The sequence below is a fragment of the Sarcophilus harrisii genome, chromosome 2, assembly GCF_902635505.1.
Source record: "Sarcophilus harrisii chromosome 2, mSarHar1.11, whole genome shotgun sequence".
In the NCBI taxonomy this organism is placed as follows: Eukaryota; Metazoa; Chordata; class Mammalia; order Dasyuromorphia; family Dasyuridae; genus Sarcophilus; species Sarcophilus harrisii.
The window spans coordinates 362,508,095-362,527,461 of record NC_045427.1 but is presented as its reverse complement, the minus strand read 5'-3'; the positions used below and the strand labels follow the sequence as shown (position 1 = coordinate 362,527,461).

The 19,367-nt window shown below is 34.0% G+C and overlaps 1 protein-coding gene across 3 annotated transcripts in view; it reads right to left on the bottom strand.

Moving 5' to 3' along the window:
- Nucleotides 1-3,946: 3,946 nt before the first annotated feature.
- Nucleotides 3,947-19,367, bottom strand: part of SETD3 (SET domain containing 3, actin histidine methyltransferase) — a 111,252-nt gene continuing 95,831 nt past the window's right edge. For all 3 annotated transcript variants that reach the window (XM_031953283.1, XM_031953284.1, XM_012550446.3), the window contains 5 exons: nt 16,758-16,832; nt 12,983-13,149; nt 12,019-12,104; nt 7,062-7,222; nt 3,947-5,869 (listed from right to left, as the gene is read on the bottom strand). In XM_031953283.1, the coding sequence (XP_031809143.1) occupies nt 5,420-5,869; nt 7,062-7,222; nt 12,019-12,104; nt 12,983-13,149; nt 16,758-16,832 (939 nt within the window). In that variant the 3' untranslated portion in view covers nt 3,947-5,419. The remainder of the gene's footprint in view (nt 5,870-7,061; nt 7,223-12,018; nt 12,105-12,982; nt 13,150-16,757; nt 16,833-19,367) is intronic.

Here is a 19,367-nt window from a genome sequence, read left to right as displayed (position 1 = left end):
ATTGCCATCTGTGTTGGTAAAGGGGATACCTACAATGATAAATTCACAGATCTTTGAAGAACCAAAGTAACCAGTGACTCATCAATCAGTGAAGCATTTGGGCTGTGAACATCTCCCCCATGCCCTACTTAACATGTATATCTTAACTAGAAAATGTCACATGCAATGGTTTACAGAAATCAGATTTTTAAATAGGTTTAATTTCATAATTAATAAATATAGTGTAATTGTACACTTGAGAACCTATCAAATTTAATGCACCACCTTTCTCTCCACCTCCAATTCTTCAGTAAATACACCTTTCAATGATCTTTTAGGGGAAATCACCTATCAATTGTCGAGCAGTATGAAGAACTTTTGGTGCTTTTTCTTGTCTGGTGAAATCCAATTACCAACTGTTTACACGAATACTACACATGGCTAACTAAACAGAAGCAAAATCTGGCATTTTCCCAATGAGTAGCCCAAATAGCCTCTTATCCAAAGCATTAAGAAAAGTAAACTTTAAAATCATTTCTGAAAAAGGACTATTTCATGACAGATGGCGAAGAGGCTCTTCAATGCCAATTTAATCACTTTCCCTCAATTTTCAAATCCTTAAGCTGTAGCTTAAAGTGTTTGTGCAAGTGATGTTATATCTACTGAAATGTAATAGGGTAGGGAGGATGACTAATATGTGCTATGACTTCACTAACTTTAAAGAGTCATTTTAGGGCAATTCCACAATTCCAAGTTAGGATTCTTTATTCTGATTTGTACAAATACACTCTATTTGATTAATTGAAAACATGATCATTTTTTGCTCTTAAGACTGCAATAAAAATGTCCTGCAAAACTGGGATAAACATTTAAACAATGCAAAATATATATATAGATAGATAGATATAGGTATGAATATATATCTATATCTATATATACAATTACAAAATTTTCCAGTGTCAGAACTAGAGGAGGACATGAGATCCCTGATTTTATAGATAGCTGAAGGCCAAAGATGCTCAGCATTTAAAGTATTACGAGCTGGTGGCAGTAAGGACTACAACCAAATCTCCTACACGTCCTTTTCCCACCATCTATTGACTTCATTCTATTGAGAGAATATCATTTGCTGTTAGTTATGGGGAAATTTTTTTTTCTTTGTAAATTTTAACAATGGACCTTTGACTTGACTGATGTAAGGTACATCTGGCAACTCAGCAATTATTCTGCAATTTCCTGTCTTAGGGAACTATCTAGAGCATTGAAAGTCACCAGCCCAAGTCACTAAGAGCAGCCTCTTGGCACAGAAGATAAGAGTGCTCACCTTCCTGAACTAAAATCTAGGCTCAGACACTTCCTAGCTGTGTGACCCCGATCATGTCATTAACCCTGGTTGCCTCAGTTTCCTCCTCTGTAAAATGAGCTGGAGGAGGAAATGACAAACCACAGTGTCTTTGCCAAGAAAACCCCAAATAGAGTAACAGAGGATTGGGCATCAATCAACCAAGTCACACAAATACTAAATCTAGGTTCTCCCTTCCTAAGGGCCAGCTCTGAGTCCACCAAAATACTCAGCCTTAATAGACATCATAAACTGAAAAACCCTCTGCTAATAATGGTATTTGATATCTGAGTCAAAGGTTTTCAATTTCTGGTTATAACCACAGAATAAAAAATTCATTTAGAAGTCAACCCAAACCTGAAAAATAATGCATTCAATAATGCTGACGAGATCATCCAAACTTCTGCTTAAAAATCTCCAGGGAGAGAGAATCTCCTTCCCTTGAAGCGGTCCATTCCCATCCATTTAAGTTATTTCTATTAGTAATTTTTTTTTCTTACATCAAGATTTAATCTGTGCCTAGGCAACTTCCACTGGTTAATCCTAATTTTGCCCTCTGGGGCCAAATAGAACAAGTCTAATCCTTCCACATAATAAAATTTCAAATACTCGAACAAAGTTTCCAAGTCCCCTTCCTAAAGTTTTCCCCTTCTTCAGGCTATTACAATCAATACTGAGGCAGTCTTTTGCCTGGTCAAATTTAAAATGTAAAATTTGAAACCTTAAACTACAGAAAGATGTACCTATGAGAAAATTAGTCACAAATAAATTGCTTCTTAGTGCTAATGAGCCAAAGAAGAAAGAGCAAAACTAGCATGACTCTTGGGAGAGCACACAGGCTTTAAAAACTAAATAAAACAAACAAAAGAATACTTTTGGTAAAGTATCCTAACTACCGTGGTTACCGTAAAAGTCAACAATGATGTTTGGCCCTGGCTTTTTAAGCTATATTATAGTTGCCCAATCTTCTAAATTTCAAAAAGCAAAGCCATCAATCAGGAAAACCCTAAAATTTCAGTAGAGGATTTTGCATATTTACAGAATGTAGCCATTGCTTCTCCTCCATTTAGAGAACTCTTGGAATCCTTCTGGTGTTACATGGTACAGGGGAAAGATTGACTATAAAGTCAAGAGACTCAATGACAAATTCAAGAAATTTGAGTTTTAGAAAGAACTTGTCCAAAGCCAACAGTCTGCCCCTTACTGTTGGCTTTGGACAAGTTCTTTCTAAAACTCAAATTTCTTTCTCTATGTTTCCCGATGCCCTATCTCTCCTTTATTTCAAGTTCAATCCTGGGACACCTTGATCTAAACAGAGTCTAGAAGATCATAGATATAGAGCTGGATGGGACCTTAGAGGCCATCATATCTTATCATTTTACAGAGAAGGAAACCAAGGCTTAGATAGGTTAGGTTCAGTCTCTGACTGCAAATCTAGTGTTCTAACCACTACTCCACATTGCTTCTTTTTCTTCTTGGCTGGATGTTTCAACCACAATGTTTTAACTTCAGGAAAATCTCCTTATCAAAGTTTGAGAATAATTACCAAAATTTCACCAAAATTTCTCTTGCAAGTATTTTTCCAATTCTTCTGTGAACACTCATGGTACAATACGTGTACCAGCCATGTAATAACCTTTGTTTCACAAGCTACAGAAAATATAAGACAAAAAGAGAATCCTAGGCACATGTCTATCACACCTCCCCAAGTAAATAAATGAATAAATAAGCAAATAAATAAATGGATGAATGAATTAATGAAAAGCACTCAAATTGCCTGTTGGACTTTCCCTTGAAGATAAAGCCACTTGACAGACTGCTAAACAAACATTATCCATTCACAGAAGAGCGCTGGTGCAAATGACTCACAACAACATTGGGACTGTTAAGATTCATCCAGATTTCCCCTCCTCCCATACTGAGCTCTACTCTTCCCATAGCAGGGGGATATTTAGATATTCCTGTTTCTTCTCTGAGAAGCATTTTGAGGAAATGTTCCACCAGCTTATCCAATGCTCTAAAGTCAGGATCTCTTAAATTTGAACTTGCATACAAGATAATCCCCAAAGTGGAGAAAGTCCACTCTTAGGCTATGTGTGGGCACACACTCACCTGCTGGGACTCAACACCCTTCTGTATTCCTACATCTTACCTATGGAAACTCCATTTTCAGGAATCCTAGAATACGGCCCATATTCAGAAAAGGAAACAGAAAAGCAGACAGGAGCTGGAAGTCTAGGAACTCCCTTTATGTACTTCTCCTACAAATCATCATTATTATTGGAGTGGTTGGGGAGAAACTTCTCTTCAGTCTCCAGGAAGCAGGTTTACTCTGCTATATTCTGGTGTCAAAATCAAAGGAAAACTGGCCTGGGAAAGGGTTGGGAAGATGGCTCATTTTTATTCATCACAAAGGAGACTGACTCTTTTGATAAAAGTCAACTAGGGAAGCTAGGGGGCGCAGTGGATAGAGCTGGGCCTGGAGTCAGGAAGACTCATCTTCCTGAGTTCAAATCAGGCCTCAGACACTTACTGGCTGTGTGACCCTGAGCAAGTCACTTAACCTTGGATGCCTCATTTTTCTCATCTGTAAAATGAGCTAGAGAAGGAAATGCAAACTCCAGTGTCTGCCACTACTGAAAATGACTGAACCTCAAATTATCAAGGAAGCAGTTACAAAACTCAATTAAGGACCTTTTTTTTTTTTTAACATATAAAACTGGAATATAATAGTTGTATTATCTACTTCATATGTCAGTTACAGGGCAAATGTTTTGTTCTCATCATACTAATGCTCATTCTATATATTTCAAGACACTTTTTAGATAGGGTGACCAAAAACTACCAAGTACATTAATATGGAAATTGTACAGGGAAAGGGACATTTTATAGTCAAGTGATGCTCAGATCACCCCAATTTGAAATTTTGTCACTTTGCCTGTGTAGGGAAGGGAAGGTTACTTTAGGATGCTTTCTCAGATTTTTAAAATTGTTTAAAGATTCACCATTAGGTGAGGATAATTTGCATAAAACCTCCAAATTATTTCTCCCCAATCCCCAAAGAAGGAAGAGACAAAAATATTAATCACATTTTCCTTTTAATAATGGTTTGTAGTCAAAAGTGTAGCTTTGAAAACCTCTAGCTTGTTTGTGAAAACCTGAATAAGCTGAGGGGTAGAGGGGCAGGGGAGTGCATCCTCACTTGGAACAAGTTCTGTAAAACTGTGCATTGGACTATGTTTTTGAAGTTGCCATTACCAACACTATAAATCAAATGTACCACTTTAAAAAGTCAGCTTTTAAAATTAGGTGAATGGTATAGTATAGTACCCTACTCTGATTCAAGGAGGAAGGACACACTTAGTATAGTAAACAAAACACAAAAAGTAAACAAATCTTAAGAAATCACTAAGAATATATAATTCAGATTATCATTAATATTTAAAACTATTAAAAATAAGTTTGCCACCTTACCATATGTGTATGTGTGTGTGTGTATATATACACACACATATATATGCACACACACACATACACATATATGTATATATATTTAACTTTCCTATTCAAGTACTTTTCCCCCTGTATTACTTTCTCTATTTAAAAGAAAAAAAATTGCCCAATTTCTAAAGTTTCTGATCTTTGAACACAGATTTTCACTGTGCTGCACTTCTATTTTCATATAGAACATTTTGTTCATCATATTTTCTTGGCAGAAGGCAAAGCAGACTTTTAATTTTGGTTGTCAGAAAGATGGACCAATAAAAAAGTACAACTAATACTTGGGAAGAAAATACATTTGTCCTACAATGGATTTGTAAAATCTTCCAAAGGTACCGCCCCTACCACTATTATCCCATTCCAGTCTTCTGTTTCTTTTGCCTGAAAGCAAGATGGCAATCTTATTTGAAAAGGAAAGCCAGATTTCTTTAAAATAACTTAAAAAAAAAAGAAAATCATTTTATATAAAGCAGCAAAAACATACTTTCTTCTCTGCAGAAAGAAAAATGTTAACAAGAAAACACACCAATGTAAATGTATTGTTCATAAATTTTTGCTAAATTTAATTTCACAATAAAGTCAAGATTTATTTCATGACTATTGCTTAACCTCATTGGTACTGTCAAGAGAAGATTCTTTGGCATCTTCAGTCTCTCTTATATTTTCTTCTTGATTTAGATTTTCAATCTCAGATTTGGTCCCATTAGGAATAGAGTTTTCACTATTTACAAATCCATTTTCTGTGACTTCTCTATCAGTGATAGCTTCTTCAATCTTTAAGTCTTCCTGCACTTCAGCCTCATCCTCCAGGTTTCTGAGGACAATTGGAAGTCTAGAGTCTGCCACGGTGTTCTCTAACAAGGCAATATTGCTCTCTTCATATTTGGGAAGTGGGGTACCTTCCTCCATTTGTTTGCAATAGTACTCTTGGTTGGCAGCTGCACTCTTTACAGCTTTTTCCAAAATCTCTTTTTCTCCTAAGCGTAGTTTGATGGCCATTGTTGCATGAAAGGTAAGGTCATGAGTTGCCAAGAAGGATTTATCTTCCTGAATGGGAGGAAGAAATGATAATCAAATTCATTAAAATTAGTCTAAATGAAATGGTGTACTAGTACATCCAACAGAGAACTTATATGGTTTTAAACAATTATTGTAACAAAAAAGGATGTATTAATTTATGATTGTATGAGCAGAGAGAGGATGATAATAAATGACATTTCTCTATTTTGTTTTACATAGATATGTCATTTGATGATTGCAATAATTCTATGACATAGCTATAGCAGTTTATAGGACAGAAAAGTAAGGCTCAAAGAAGTTAAGGGACTTGTCCAAGACCATATGTGCTCAATAAGTTAAGCTCAATATGGTCAAGTTGGGAAATGAATCCTGGCCTCTGACTCCACCTCCAGCAATCTTGGCATTGCCTCTCAAATTTTAAGCTAGTAAGCAAACAATTAAAGCATAAAGAAAAACTTCTATTGAGAGTGACATTTCAATAAGAAATGAGGATTAATAAAAATAATGTCTACCTTTGTTTTTTAGTCAATGATGTCGATACAATTTTTGCATCAAAACTTTAAACAGAAATAAAATGGATAGTGCTCAATTATGATTCAGGTAAAGAATTATAGTAATGTGCATGAGTATAATGATGACATAAGAAATAATAATGACATAAGAAATAGTCCTGATCCTCAAGATGCTTACACTCTAGTAGAACTGATGAGATACCACAGAATGTATTCAGTATAAAGGAAATATCTAATACACTGGTGTGAAACTCAAATAGAAATGGCAGTCACCAAACTACACATAAGGATCCTTATGGAATGCATATGGACTTAGAAAACCACATATAAATATTATCTATTTTTACTTTTTAAAAATTCATTTTGTTAAATATTTCTTAATTGCACTTTAATCTGGTCCAGATTGCATTCACGAGTGTTGTGGAGCCCATGGGCTGTGTGTTTGACATCTCTAGTCCTAAAGCATTATAAGAAACGTGAGAAGGGAGAAATAACTTCCAATTATTGTTAATCAAGCTTCAAAAACCACCACCACAGGGGTAGCTACTTGGTATAGTGGACAAAGCACCAGCCCTGAAGTCAGCATTAATAGGCAGTGGGAATATGCAGAGAAAAATTAAGACATAGATCCTTGTTCTCGAGGATCTTACAATCTAGTAGTAAGATGGCAAAGTACAAATTAAAGCATAATTACCAATCAGAATTACCTCAATGGTCGTTTTATATGTTTTTAAAAGAAGGGATGCTCTGGCTTCAAGAAATGTCCAGAGTTTAACTTCGTTGTCCCAGCTGACAGGAAATTCGGAGTTACCCAAAGTGAAGATTCGGTCAATAGCATGTTCTCCTATCAAATGTTCTTTCAGCTCTTCTATAAGAAATAGAAAGGAGAAAAGAATAGCTCAAATATTAATTTCAGTCACTAACGTTCCTTAGAAAATGTCTTTTCCAATCATCCTTGGTTTTCTCACTAGGCATACTCATCTGACCATGATATTTCTATATGCTCCATAGTGGCACTGGCAGTTAAAACTTTTAGGTAGGAAAATGAGGTGTAAACCTTCATTTTCATTTCTATTTAAAAACAATGTCATTATTATCATTGTATATAATGCTCCCCACATTCCTCATTCTTAATGAAGAAACTGTGATCAATGAGATCGTTTCATAAGCCATCTTTTAGAGCTGTATGTGCATATATATCTCATTTTGACAATGCCCTCGTCTTACTTAATTACTTAGGGCAAAAGGTACTGAAGTTGCAATGACTTCAAAGGTGCAAATGACTCCAAAGCTAACAGCAACACATCCTAAAATTTTAATGCAAAAAGTTCCAATTTAAAATTGGCATGAAACAAATTCTGATGGGTTGACTTAACAAACCAGCTCCTTTACCCTCAAAATAAAGTAATTCCCCAAACAAAAACAATCAAGAAAATATCCCATGAAAACCTTAGTCAATGAAAATTTGATATGTCTCATTCATAAGAAATTTAAATACAAATCACAAGTAAATGAGTGAATGTCTAAATTACACCTAAATATATTTCACAGGACGATTTAACACAACTGCTGTAGGCATATTATTTCCTAAAGACCCAAATGTGCTTAGCCTATTCATAACAAGAAATATACTCAAGCTTCATTTGTAATTATGAGGACAGTATCTCTATCAAAGCAAAATGCCCCACAGCTGTCCTTATATAGAAATTGAAATGAAGAACTTTTGTTCTCAACAACATACTTTTATTAGTATCAGATAGATCTCAAAGACTAGAGTATGCGAATAAAGTCCTCATCCTACATATGAAATGCAGACAAATTCTACTGAGCTAGAGAAGTGTTCTAAATAATTATTTTTTTGTGGTGAGGGGGAATAAGATAATCTGCTGATAATCTGAGAAATTTCATTGGTGTATATTTTTACCAAGCATCATTAGAAATTCAAGTTAAGATTTTTCTCATATTCTAAACAGACCTCTCATGCCACTTTGTTTACACCTGTCTTAGCATACTTATCTTTTGAAGTATGAAAGAAATGAAATTAAAGAATCAAAATTCATCAAGAGAAATCTGAATCTATTCTAGTCACTTGTACATGTCATCTTAAGCTTCCCTTCTCTGTATTAAAATTCATGTTCCTTGAAAGAAGTATATTTTATTAATCTTTCTGTTTCCTTCTACTTCCATTTACCTCCAATTCTACCCAAACCCTAGAAATTCGTGCCCTTATATAATGAGCATTTTATAAATGTTTCCTGAAGTGAAATGAATCTCATAAACATCCAGAATTGATACATTCTACTTTTGACAAGCAATAAGACAAGCAAAGGCACTACCTAAAGTTTTACAGAAAATTGCCACTTCACAGGGAAAATAAACAGAAATTAGTAGAACGTTTTGCTAAGAAAATGAAAAATGAACTTTAATAATAGAAATATGTAGAAATCAAACTGGATGATATAATTTCACATTCTTCCCTGATTTTAATACTCTAAAAGCTTAATCATATAGTAATGGAGAGCCAAGAGCTAGCTACTGGTATAACAAGAGCTTAACTCAATTTATACCAATTATCAATCTCTGTTCAGTACAAGATTCACACTGAAGGGGAAGAAAACAAGGTAATACCAAGACTTACTAAGAACATTACCAAAATGAATAACAGTCTTTTTCAGGTTAAGTAATCTTTGTCATATTTGTAAATGAACAACAGATCACTTCATTTTAACTAGAAAATCTTTTGTCAACTACATTAAAAAAGTATTATGAAATATTTACTTCTACCTACTCTGTATGTTCTGCATTGCTATAAATATGTTATTGAGCTATTTACACACAGGCCTTCATCTCCATAGAGATCAGTTACCTTCATTCAAAAAGACTAAACTCTTAATTTCTGTCAGATATTTTTCAAATGTGTCCAGAAGAGAGAAGAAAACTGTGGAATAAACTGCTATGTGATTATTACTAGTACTTGTCCAATTACTTGAAATACATGCAGAAAAACTATTGAATCAAAGAGCTGTCGACTTCCGTTAAAGTTCTAGTACAACCCTTAACTTCGCTGAAACTTCAACGATAAAGATAAAATCTGTATGACCTACTTCACAAGGCTGTGGTAAGATAAGTATTTTGAAAGCTATTAAGTGCGAAATAAATGAATCACATATAAAATGCTAGTTTTATGATACTGTAATTTATATATATTTATATAGTACTCTATATAAGTTTGCAAAATGGAAAATGCAAAATGCATTACATGATTTCATTTGAGCCTCACCACAAGTCTATAAAGTGGGCCTTAGAAATATTACTATCTTCAATTTACAAATGAGGAAACAGAGATAAGTAAACTTATCCATGATCTCAAAGGTAGTAATTATCAGGATTTTGAATCCATGTCTCCAAGTTCAATAGTCTATTCACTATGCCATGCTCAATCAGCACTTTTTTCCCCTGAAGAAACATGTTTGTCAATACTCTAAAAATAAAAAAAAAATCAGCAGATAGTCTTGAAAACTTTGAAGTAATTTATTTTTAATTACCTTGGGAGCAAATGAATATGAGAAAAATGTGTTAGTTTAAAGTTCATAATGGTTAATTACAGAGACCACTATGGATTTATAGTTAGATGACCTTTGCAGCGCTTAATGCAACCTCAGACAGTTGTTGTCTATGAGTCTGTTGCAACAGCTATAAAATGAAGCACCAAGACCAGATGATATCAATTGTCCTTCTTAGCTCTAAATACTATGACTCCATACTAAGTAAAATGCAAAATGGAACCAAACTTCAAATACATGATACAGTGTCATTCCACTTAACTTGAACCTATTTTAATAGACTACTGATTTCTGCCTGTTCACAAAAGAAAGGAAATGGTCATTTTTAGGCAAGAAAGGCACAACCTGGAAATTCCATACTATGCTGAGTTTTAGAACTAGTCAAAACACAAAAGTCACTGGCAAATGAGTGCCTTCTGATGATTTTACAGGTTCTTATCAACTGTCTGTCAATACATATACAAGCTTTATAAGCATTTATATTATCATAATATTTCTTGTTAGGCTAGACAATTTGGGAATGAAAAAAACCCAAGCATAATTATTATATACTACGATGAATTTCCTAGGTTTATTTAAATTCTTTGGTTTCAGACTTAAATTATGTTGGCTATAAGCTAAAGCCTTGATCATAGTTGATTCAGAAAAAAAAGTTAAACTGAATCTAAGAAATCTTTTTGTTCTAGAACAGGAGTTTTCAACCTTTTGGGGGGGAAACTGGAGTCCTTTGCCTAATTGGTAAAATCTAGGAACACTTTCTCAAAATATTATGTCTTAATGGTAATGTAAAATACATAGGAAAATAAAGTTACCATAAATTCACAGATGCAAAGTTTAGAACCTTTGTTTTGGAGAAACTTCTGTGGCAAAACTAGTTGTTGCAATAAGGTTTGTCCCAAGTGAATATTCAGTAAGCTACTGTCTGACATTATGTGCTTAAGAAAAAACTCAGATTAAAAGTGTACAATTATGACATGAAATTGCATAATTTGTTTCCAGTTATTACTTAGTAAAAATAAAGATGTTCTAAAGTCACCTGATTATTAAATTTCTTTTATTTACTAAACTTAAACTAATGTTCATTTTTTAAAAGCATAGATTATTTGATTCTAATGAGATTTTAAAGTACAATAAAGATATGTTACTATGTAACCTATGAAAGTGGATTTGGGAGACACCTGAAAATGATAATTATTGTAATAAAAATATTCACATTTATAAAGCTTTAAGGTTTACAAAGTACTTTCTTCATACTTTGAGGTAAGTAACGATAAAAGTGACAAAAAATAGGCAGCATTTAGCAACGCACTGCACACTTGTTATCTTATCTGATCTTCACAACAACCTTGGGAGGTAATAGCTACTACTATCTCCATTTTACAGAAGAAGAAACTAAGATACAGAAAGGCTAGTGTCACTCAGCTATTAAGTGTCTGAAATGGGATTTGAATTCAGGTCATTCTGATTTTGATTGTAGTACTTTTATTATACACTGTGTTGTTTAGCTACCTAGGGGGTACAAATGCTATTATTATTCCCATGACAAATAATAATAATAGCTAACACATGTTTGTTCCAAATTTTGTAAAGTACTTTTACATATATTATTTTCATTCAAATTTTGCAACCCTGTGGCTATTATTATTCCAATTTCATATCAGGATAACAATAAAATTTATGCTAAGAAAGATTAAGGGATTTATCTCAGATCACAAGGCCTGAATTCAGGCCTTCCTAAGGCCAGGTGCAGGACAAGTGCCTCTTCTCAGGTCAGTGAGTTGCTGAGTGGTCAATGTGGGAATGAACCAAATCTTGGATTTGGAAAACCTACAATTTTAAATCCTGGATTTTTTCTGATATTCTCAGCTGCATCATTTATAGTGATACAAAAAAAAAAAAAAAATGTTTGCAATACATTCAGTCAATGAAATATTTTCATCATAAAATAGCCAGATTTCTTTTGTCTCTAAGGTTGCTACCTCTTTCTCTATAAACCATCTTCATTTTAAAGCATTTCTAACTTTAATTAGAAAATTTATTTTCTTTACACTTCCTGAAAAATTCTTTTTAAGACAAAAGGAATTTTTCTGAAATGATTTACCTTCAGTCATACAGAATACTCGAAGGAAGGCCAGAAGTTGGGCAGAGATGGGAGGCTCAGTAAAGTGCAAGGCAAAGACACTGGAACTAACAGAAACAGTAAGCAGAGATCAGTCACAGCAAGTGTAGTTATCGACTCTCTCCAAAGCAAAATCTTTTTAATTTATGATATATATGTTTTTTTCTCTAGGAGAACTAACAGGATGGATGAATTATACAAGTCTCAAGTATGAATTATACAAGAACAAATTTCAAAACTTTCAAGCAGAAGCAAAGGTATTAAAAACAGAAAGAACTTTTGCAAAAACCTTTGTGAATTTTTGCTATGTGCTAGTATATTTTTAATTTAAATTTGCATCTAGATTATAGGAACAAATATAATGCAATAATTCAAAATCTGATTTTAGATATATTAACAATTTATAATTATTATTTTCATCATTAATCAAATATTGATAAGTTTAAACAATAAAAAGGTTCATATAATAAATTTCCACTAAGGATGATTCTTCTACTATACAACAATAAATCATAATTCTTATCTTCTTCATCATTCCATGCTGGAGAAAAAGCAAAAAAAGTTTAACTAGAAATTCTTGATACTAACAGTCATTCATTATGGCCTATTCAGCATGGTAGATAAAGAAGAAAAAGAATTAAATTGATCTACAACATTAACCTTTTCAAGGTAAAAGGCATTAATGATACTTAAGTACATATTTAAACTTAATGAAGATTTCAGTAATATAATCCTTGAAACTGATTGTGAATGTTCCAAACAATTATATTTATCTAAAACATTTGTAAATTACCATGCATCTAAATGTTCTGGATTTGCTAGGTAGCAGGCATAAAAGGATTAAGACAAACTACTTAGCAGTTTTATTAGCACTTCAATTAAACACTATGAAACTACAGATATTTCAAGTTATCAGAGGGAAAGGATAATCAGCCTTTTTACTTACGTAGGAATGCCAGCTCGAGCCAAGACTTCGGCTTTCATTGCATATAACCTGTCACTTTTGCTCACTCCGAGCTTTATTTTCACTCTGTCATGTGAATTATTGTCAAAGAAAAAACCACTGTGGATCACAAACTCTGCATTTGATCGGGTGCCATAAAAAATATATATCTAAAAGGATGTAAAAAAAAAAAAAATGAAGGCACATAAAAAAGCTGAACACCTGTTTAGTATAGTCTTGAAGTGTAGTATTACTTCTTGTAAATTTAGCTCCACTTTACATTAATGAGACAAACTGTCTATAAAGTTCTAATCTAGGAGCCAGGGAATGGGAAGAGAACACTATCTTACTCTCTTCTTATTTTTTAATTTTATTTTTTATAAAGCTTTTTATATTCAAAACATATGCATAGTTTTCAACATTCACCCTTGCAAAACCTTGAGGAGAATACTATTTCTCAATTGGTGAAGGTAAGGGCCCCAATCCTTCTCAAGGACAGATTTAAAGCCCTATGCAACCTGGAACCTGCTTCCCCAGGACCCAGTGACATGGAAGAACCTCCTTCTTTGACAGGTATTAACAGATCCATTGGAGGAAAAACATACCCAAGAATACCCTATATACACTCTCTCAAAGTACCTACTCTGCCCTGTGTCTCTATTCATCTGAGAAAATTATAACACTCCAATCTTCTATTACCCAAATGCCATGGTAGATGAACATATTATCTATTCTACCCTATGCCTCCTTTCACTGTCTGAGAAAAATTTATAATCACTGAACACCCAGGTATGTGGTAGCCAGTTAACAGTCCCAACTTCTACAATTTCCTTTAGTAACTATAGCTAAGAACATGGAGTTCTACCTAAGATTCGCAGAGAATTCATCAGGAGATCCACTTGTCTAGGAATCTCCTGCTTTTTATGGAAGCATTACCTGCTCTGTTCTGTTAATCTAAGAAAAGTGGTTCAGCCCCCATAACCCATAATCTATGTTTATCCAGACATCAGGCTTTTTACTATGAGTACCCCATAGTGGACTATGACCTCTGCCAGCAGGCACAACTGGGTAACAAGTACATAATCCATGTATATATAATCCATGTATGTGCTGTCTTTTGGATGTATGTCACTCTTTCATCATAATTAAATGAGAAAAGAAATAATGCCAAGTGTAAATTCAGATTTCAGTCAGATAGACCTAATCAGAAGTACTGAATGAGCTAGATGCACTAAATAAATAATCTTTGTGTTTATATTCCTCCCTAGTTTTGGGAGATAGACAAGACTGACAACCATTTTCCATATCCTGCAGAGTGTTAGCCCTATTCATCTAGTAACTCTTCTATACTAGCCTTTTAAATTTCCTTCTTCCCTTGGATATGTGTTATTCAGTCTAATCTATTTTGGTCCTCTGTTACTATTTCCTTCTCTCTCATCTCCATCCAGCTCTTCTTTTACTTTTTACTATGCTCAATTCCCCTATTCTATTTATTTGGTTTTTTGGAACCTCTATTTCAATCCTAAAAAACTTCATTTTGTCTTAACTTCTTACTCCCACATTCCTTTCATGGTCTTGTACCATGTGTTCACAGAACACATCCTATGTATCCCCCCCTCTAGAGCTGAGTGCATCTGATAGACTAGTCCTAATCAATCTCCTTTGCTGGATTATTATCCTTTTCCTATCCCACAAAGTGTGGATGACCCATAAGGCTGTACTGGGTTTTCCTTTCTCTTTTCAATATACTGTTATTATATTTGATGATCTCACCAGCTATCAAGAGCTCAGTTAATATTTCCAAAGAAATGACTCCTAAATCTGCCCAATTAATACAATTCCTCTCTAGTCCCATACTGTCTGCCATCTATTGGATTTCACTACTTCAATTTTCCTTCTTATATTTCAAACTCAACCAGAAGTACATCACCTTCTCATCTAAATCCACTCCTTGAAAACCTCCCAATTTCTGTTGAGGGCACCATTCACCTAGGAATCATCCTTAACTTTTCTTCTCATTCAGTTGCTAAATCAAGCAAATTCTATTTTCACCATATCTCTTGCATCAGTTGTCTCCTCTCCACTCACACCGTCATTATATTAGTTCAAAACCATTTATCTAGACTATTCCAACAATCCTGGTTGGTTTCCCTTCTTCCAGTATCTCCATGTTGCAATTAAAATAATCTTCCCTCACATCAGAAAGGAATGACGTCATTCACCCACTCTTTTGTAGCTCTCTATTGACCTCAAAGTTAAATACAAATGCTCAGTCTGTCATTTAATACTCTTCAATCTGTCTTCCATTTACCTTTTTACACTTAATACCTTCACATATTTTTTCAAGCTTTTTTCTCCATCACTAGTATAGATAATCTCCTCATCACCTTCTCTTGGAATTCTTAGTCTCCTTCTAGGTACAACCAATGTGCCATTTTCTTTCGGAAGTCTTTTCTGATTGTCCTACCTGTTAATGTACTTCATACCAATTTTTTTGTATTTACTTAAAATACTTACATACTTATTATGTGTGTATGTATACATATATGTATATTCACTTTATCCATCCTTCAGTAGAAAGTAAATTCTTTCAAGATAGGGACTGAATATAATCAGTATTGTCCTTTTAGGCCCAATGTTTAACATATTGTAATCAATAAATATAAGTTGATTAGTCTTGAATCTATCTATTTAAACACATTTTCACTTGGTATTTTTAAAAATTTATTGCTATGGTAAAATATAAACAAGTTGTACAATTTTTTCAACATCCTCTTGACTGAAATGAGCTAAGGAAAAACCATCATTTTCAATAACCATTATGTGAAGGGCAGCAAACAATTCTGAAGTAGAATTAAGGGTACTATCATTATACAAAGGATCCTTGTTCCCTGAATTCATCTGACCTTTCATTTTATCCTCTTCTCCTTTCAATATACAGCAAGTCTACTATTTTTAAGACTACATTTTGAAATTTATTGTGTTCTTCCTCTCCTTTTTATACAGGAGATTCTATTCTGGAAAGCAATGAGTATCAAAAATTTATTACTAGATCACATGGCAATTTTCTATCAAGTAGTAGGTTCTATACATTCCTTAGGAAATGGAAGATCAATATATTGCTAGACAAAAACTTTTCTATAGTTTCAGCTGGGGTTCTAGCAAGAGTGTTGTTAGTTTTATTGTTCATAAAATGTGTATTATTATAACATGAAAATAAAGTAAGTTTGGAACTTATACAGAAGCATATGCAATAATTTACTGAAAAAGATTACTTACTGAAATTCCCAATTATTAAAGGGAGAATTTTTATAGACTTAAATTCAGGAACAAAACAGGAATAGATCTCAAGCCTCCTGTCACTGTGCTGTATTTTTACCATCACACCAAATAGTTTCTTCACAAATTAAAAGACATTCATTTATATTGCTAATAGGAAAGGGAATAGAATAAAACAGTAAGATCTTATTTTCTTAGAAAACTCCAACATTTATTTGGAATTACACTGGAACAAAATTTATTCTTAGCTTAAATTGTTACAAATGTTCACTTTAGTCATATTTTGCTACTTGTTTTAATGAGTACAGACCAAGATCCAACTCAAATCACAACATGTTTATTCTATATTTCAAAGAATGTTGGGTGTTGCAGTTAACACATGGTCTATAATGCAAGGATATTTTCAAGCAATTTTACACAAGTGAATGAATAACTGCAAGGAATTTACCTGATAAGAATCTTTCAGTCTACATAATAGATGACACTGTATGAAACATACCTGCTCTCCAACATTAAAATCTTGTAGCGCAACACATTCACAACGATCATCTTCTAGGTTGTAACCAGTAGTAATCTAGTCAAGAGGGAAGGGAATAAAAGCAGATTGATGAAGATATCTATAATTCTCTTTAATTCATCAGTTTTGCATTTTTTTTTTTTTTTGAAGAACAGAAGTTTGAACAGTATTCTTCAATATCTACATACCTGGAGATCATTCCTGAATATTTTCTAAAATTTACCACAACTGCTGCATAAAAGCTCAGATTAGTTATATTTATTCTAGAAAGTCTCATAGAAAAAAAAAATTAAGCTTACTTGAATAAAAAGAACTTCTCTAAGGAAAGTACATTCTGCAGATTTTAAGGGGATTGAAAACAAAAGTTTATTACAAAGTAGTTGCATTCATAGTCCATCTCATGTGACACAATCATACAGACTAAGAATTCTATGTCACATTCATCAACTACCAGTGCTTTCTTTTCTCTCCATAAAGGAATGGATAACTCTGGCTCTTTGGGGAATACTATTTTTGGAGAACTCCAATTTACTTGCAAACAATCCCTTTATCAAAAATTAGGTAATTATTCTGAGAGACTTAAGAGGGTTTTTCTAAGGCAGTATACAGGTCGAGAACTAGGAAAAGATTTGTTCTATAACAGATACATATTTTATTCTAAAATCATGACAATAGGCCCCTTAGGTAAGTAAAAGAAAATGAAAAATAAAATTAAAATGATTTCATTTTTATCATTATTGCAATTCTTTTTGCCTATAATATGAAGATTTCTGAGCACTTCACAGAGTAGCTCAACCTCTGAAATGCCCTTATATGAGATAGAACAATAGTTTTCATCTAGACTATAGACTCTGAGGTCTTTGAGGGCTGGGTTGACTAGGTCTGAAACTCATGTATCTCCCAAGCAATTAATATGTTGTTAGGCAACCATCAGAGGGTCATTAGAAAAGCAGAACATCAGAGTTAGAAAGAATGATAAGGAGCATCTAGTCTGTTTATATGACAGATGAAAAAACTGGAACTTAGAGAAGCAAAGTCACTCGCATAGTCCCACAGAACAGGAAGAGCTGGGATTTTAACTGACGTTTCCTAACCCCTTATCTTTCTACAAACTTCTGACAAACTCACTTCATAAATGGATAATAAAAGGTTTAAAAAAAAAAAAGCCTAAAACACATAGATTTTTTATTTAACACACATTTGGACTATAGCTCCTGATCTCTGAAAGGCAGTTAGAAATGTGACAGTGGAGGTCAGCAGAGAGATTGGGGCAGGAAAGATAAATTTGAGAATTGTCAGAATAAAAATGGTAATTATATTGATAGGAGCTGATGAGATCATGAAATGAAGTAGTATAGAGGGTGAAGAGAAGAGGATCCAGGACAGAATCCTGTAGAACATATATATTTAGAGGAGCTGATCTAGAAGAAGGTTCATTAGAGAATAGAAGGAGCAGCGAAATAGGTAGGAGAAAAACCAAGAGTGAGTAATGACCTGAAAACCTAGACTGAAAAGAGTATCAAGAACAAGAGTACTCAACACCGTCAAAAGCTGCAGAGAAGTCAAGGAGAAAGAGAACTGAAAAAAAAAAGCCACTGGATTTGGCAACTGAGAGAGCATTAGTAACTTTGAAGAAGGGAATGATGGAGTGATAAGGTCAGAAGCCAAATTATAAGGAGTTAAGAGAATGAGAGGAGAGAAAGTATAGGCATCTAAGATGTTTCCCAGGAGTTTAGCTACAAAGGAGAGAAGAGATAGAAAATAGGGATGAAAAAATCAAGTGACAGTTTTTTTTTAGGAAAGGGGAGATATGGGAATGTCTGTAAGCAATAAGGAATAAGTCAGTAGAGAAGGAAAGACTAAAAATAAGTGAAAGAGTAGTGGTAATAGAGGTATGATAGATGAGCCAGGATTCTAGCCTTGGTAAGGAAACTTAGAAGAGGAGAAAAGTAGTAGAAGGCACAGATAAAGAAAGAGGAGGAAAAAAGGAAATGCATGATAAATGGGATCAATTTTTTTCAGTAAAATATAAAGCAAGGTTCTCAGTTGAGAGCAGGTCTGCATCTAGTAATAGGGTGACCAAGGAGACTGTGTCATCAAAGGGAAACTAAGGGAGTGAAAAAGGAAGAAATTTAAGAGAAGGAGAAATTTCTTGCTTGTGAAACAGGTATTCCAGATGATATAGTAGAAGGATTAGGTAAAATTAGAATGAAACTTTAGGCTAGGAAGGTTAAAGGTGGAGGGGAATGAGGAATTGGATGATAGGATAACAAAATGAGAAGTAGATGAACCTCATTTAGAGGTTCAGAGGCATTGGAATGTGAAGGTATGAGAATGGTCAACAATGAGTGAAGGGTGTCACTCCTCTACCCTTAAAGGACAGGCACAGTAGGAGGTAGGAGGCCTGAAGTCAAAGGGAAGTTGGCTGTTTTATGCATTGGAAGTTCTCCATAACAGAGTTGAGGGACCAGGCTAGCAGCAGGATGTGGAAGATCCCCTTGTACTGATACAGATGGAAATAGCTCCTTTGGGATAGATGAAAGATGTCCTATCTGGCCCCCAGCAGCCTTTCTTCAAGGGAGAAACAGTACC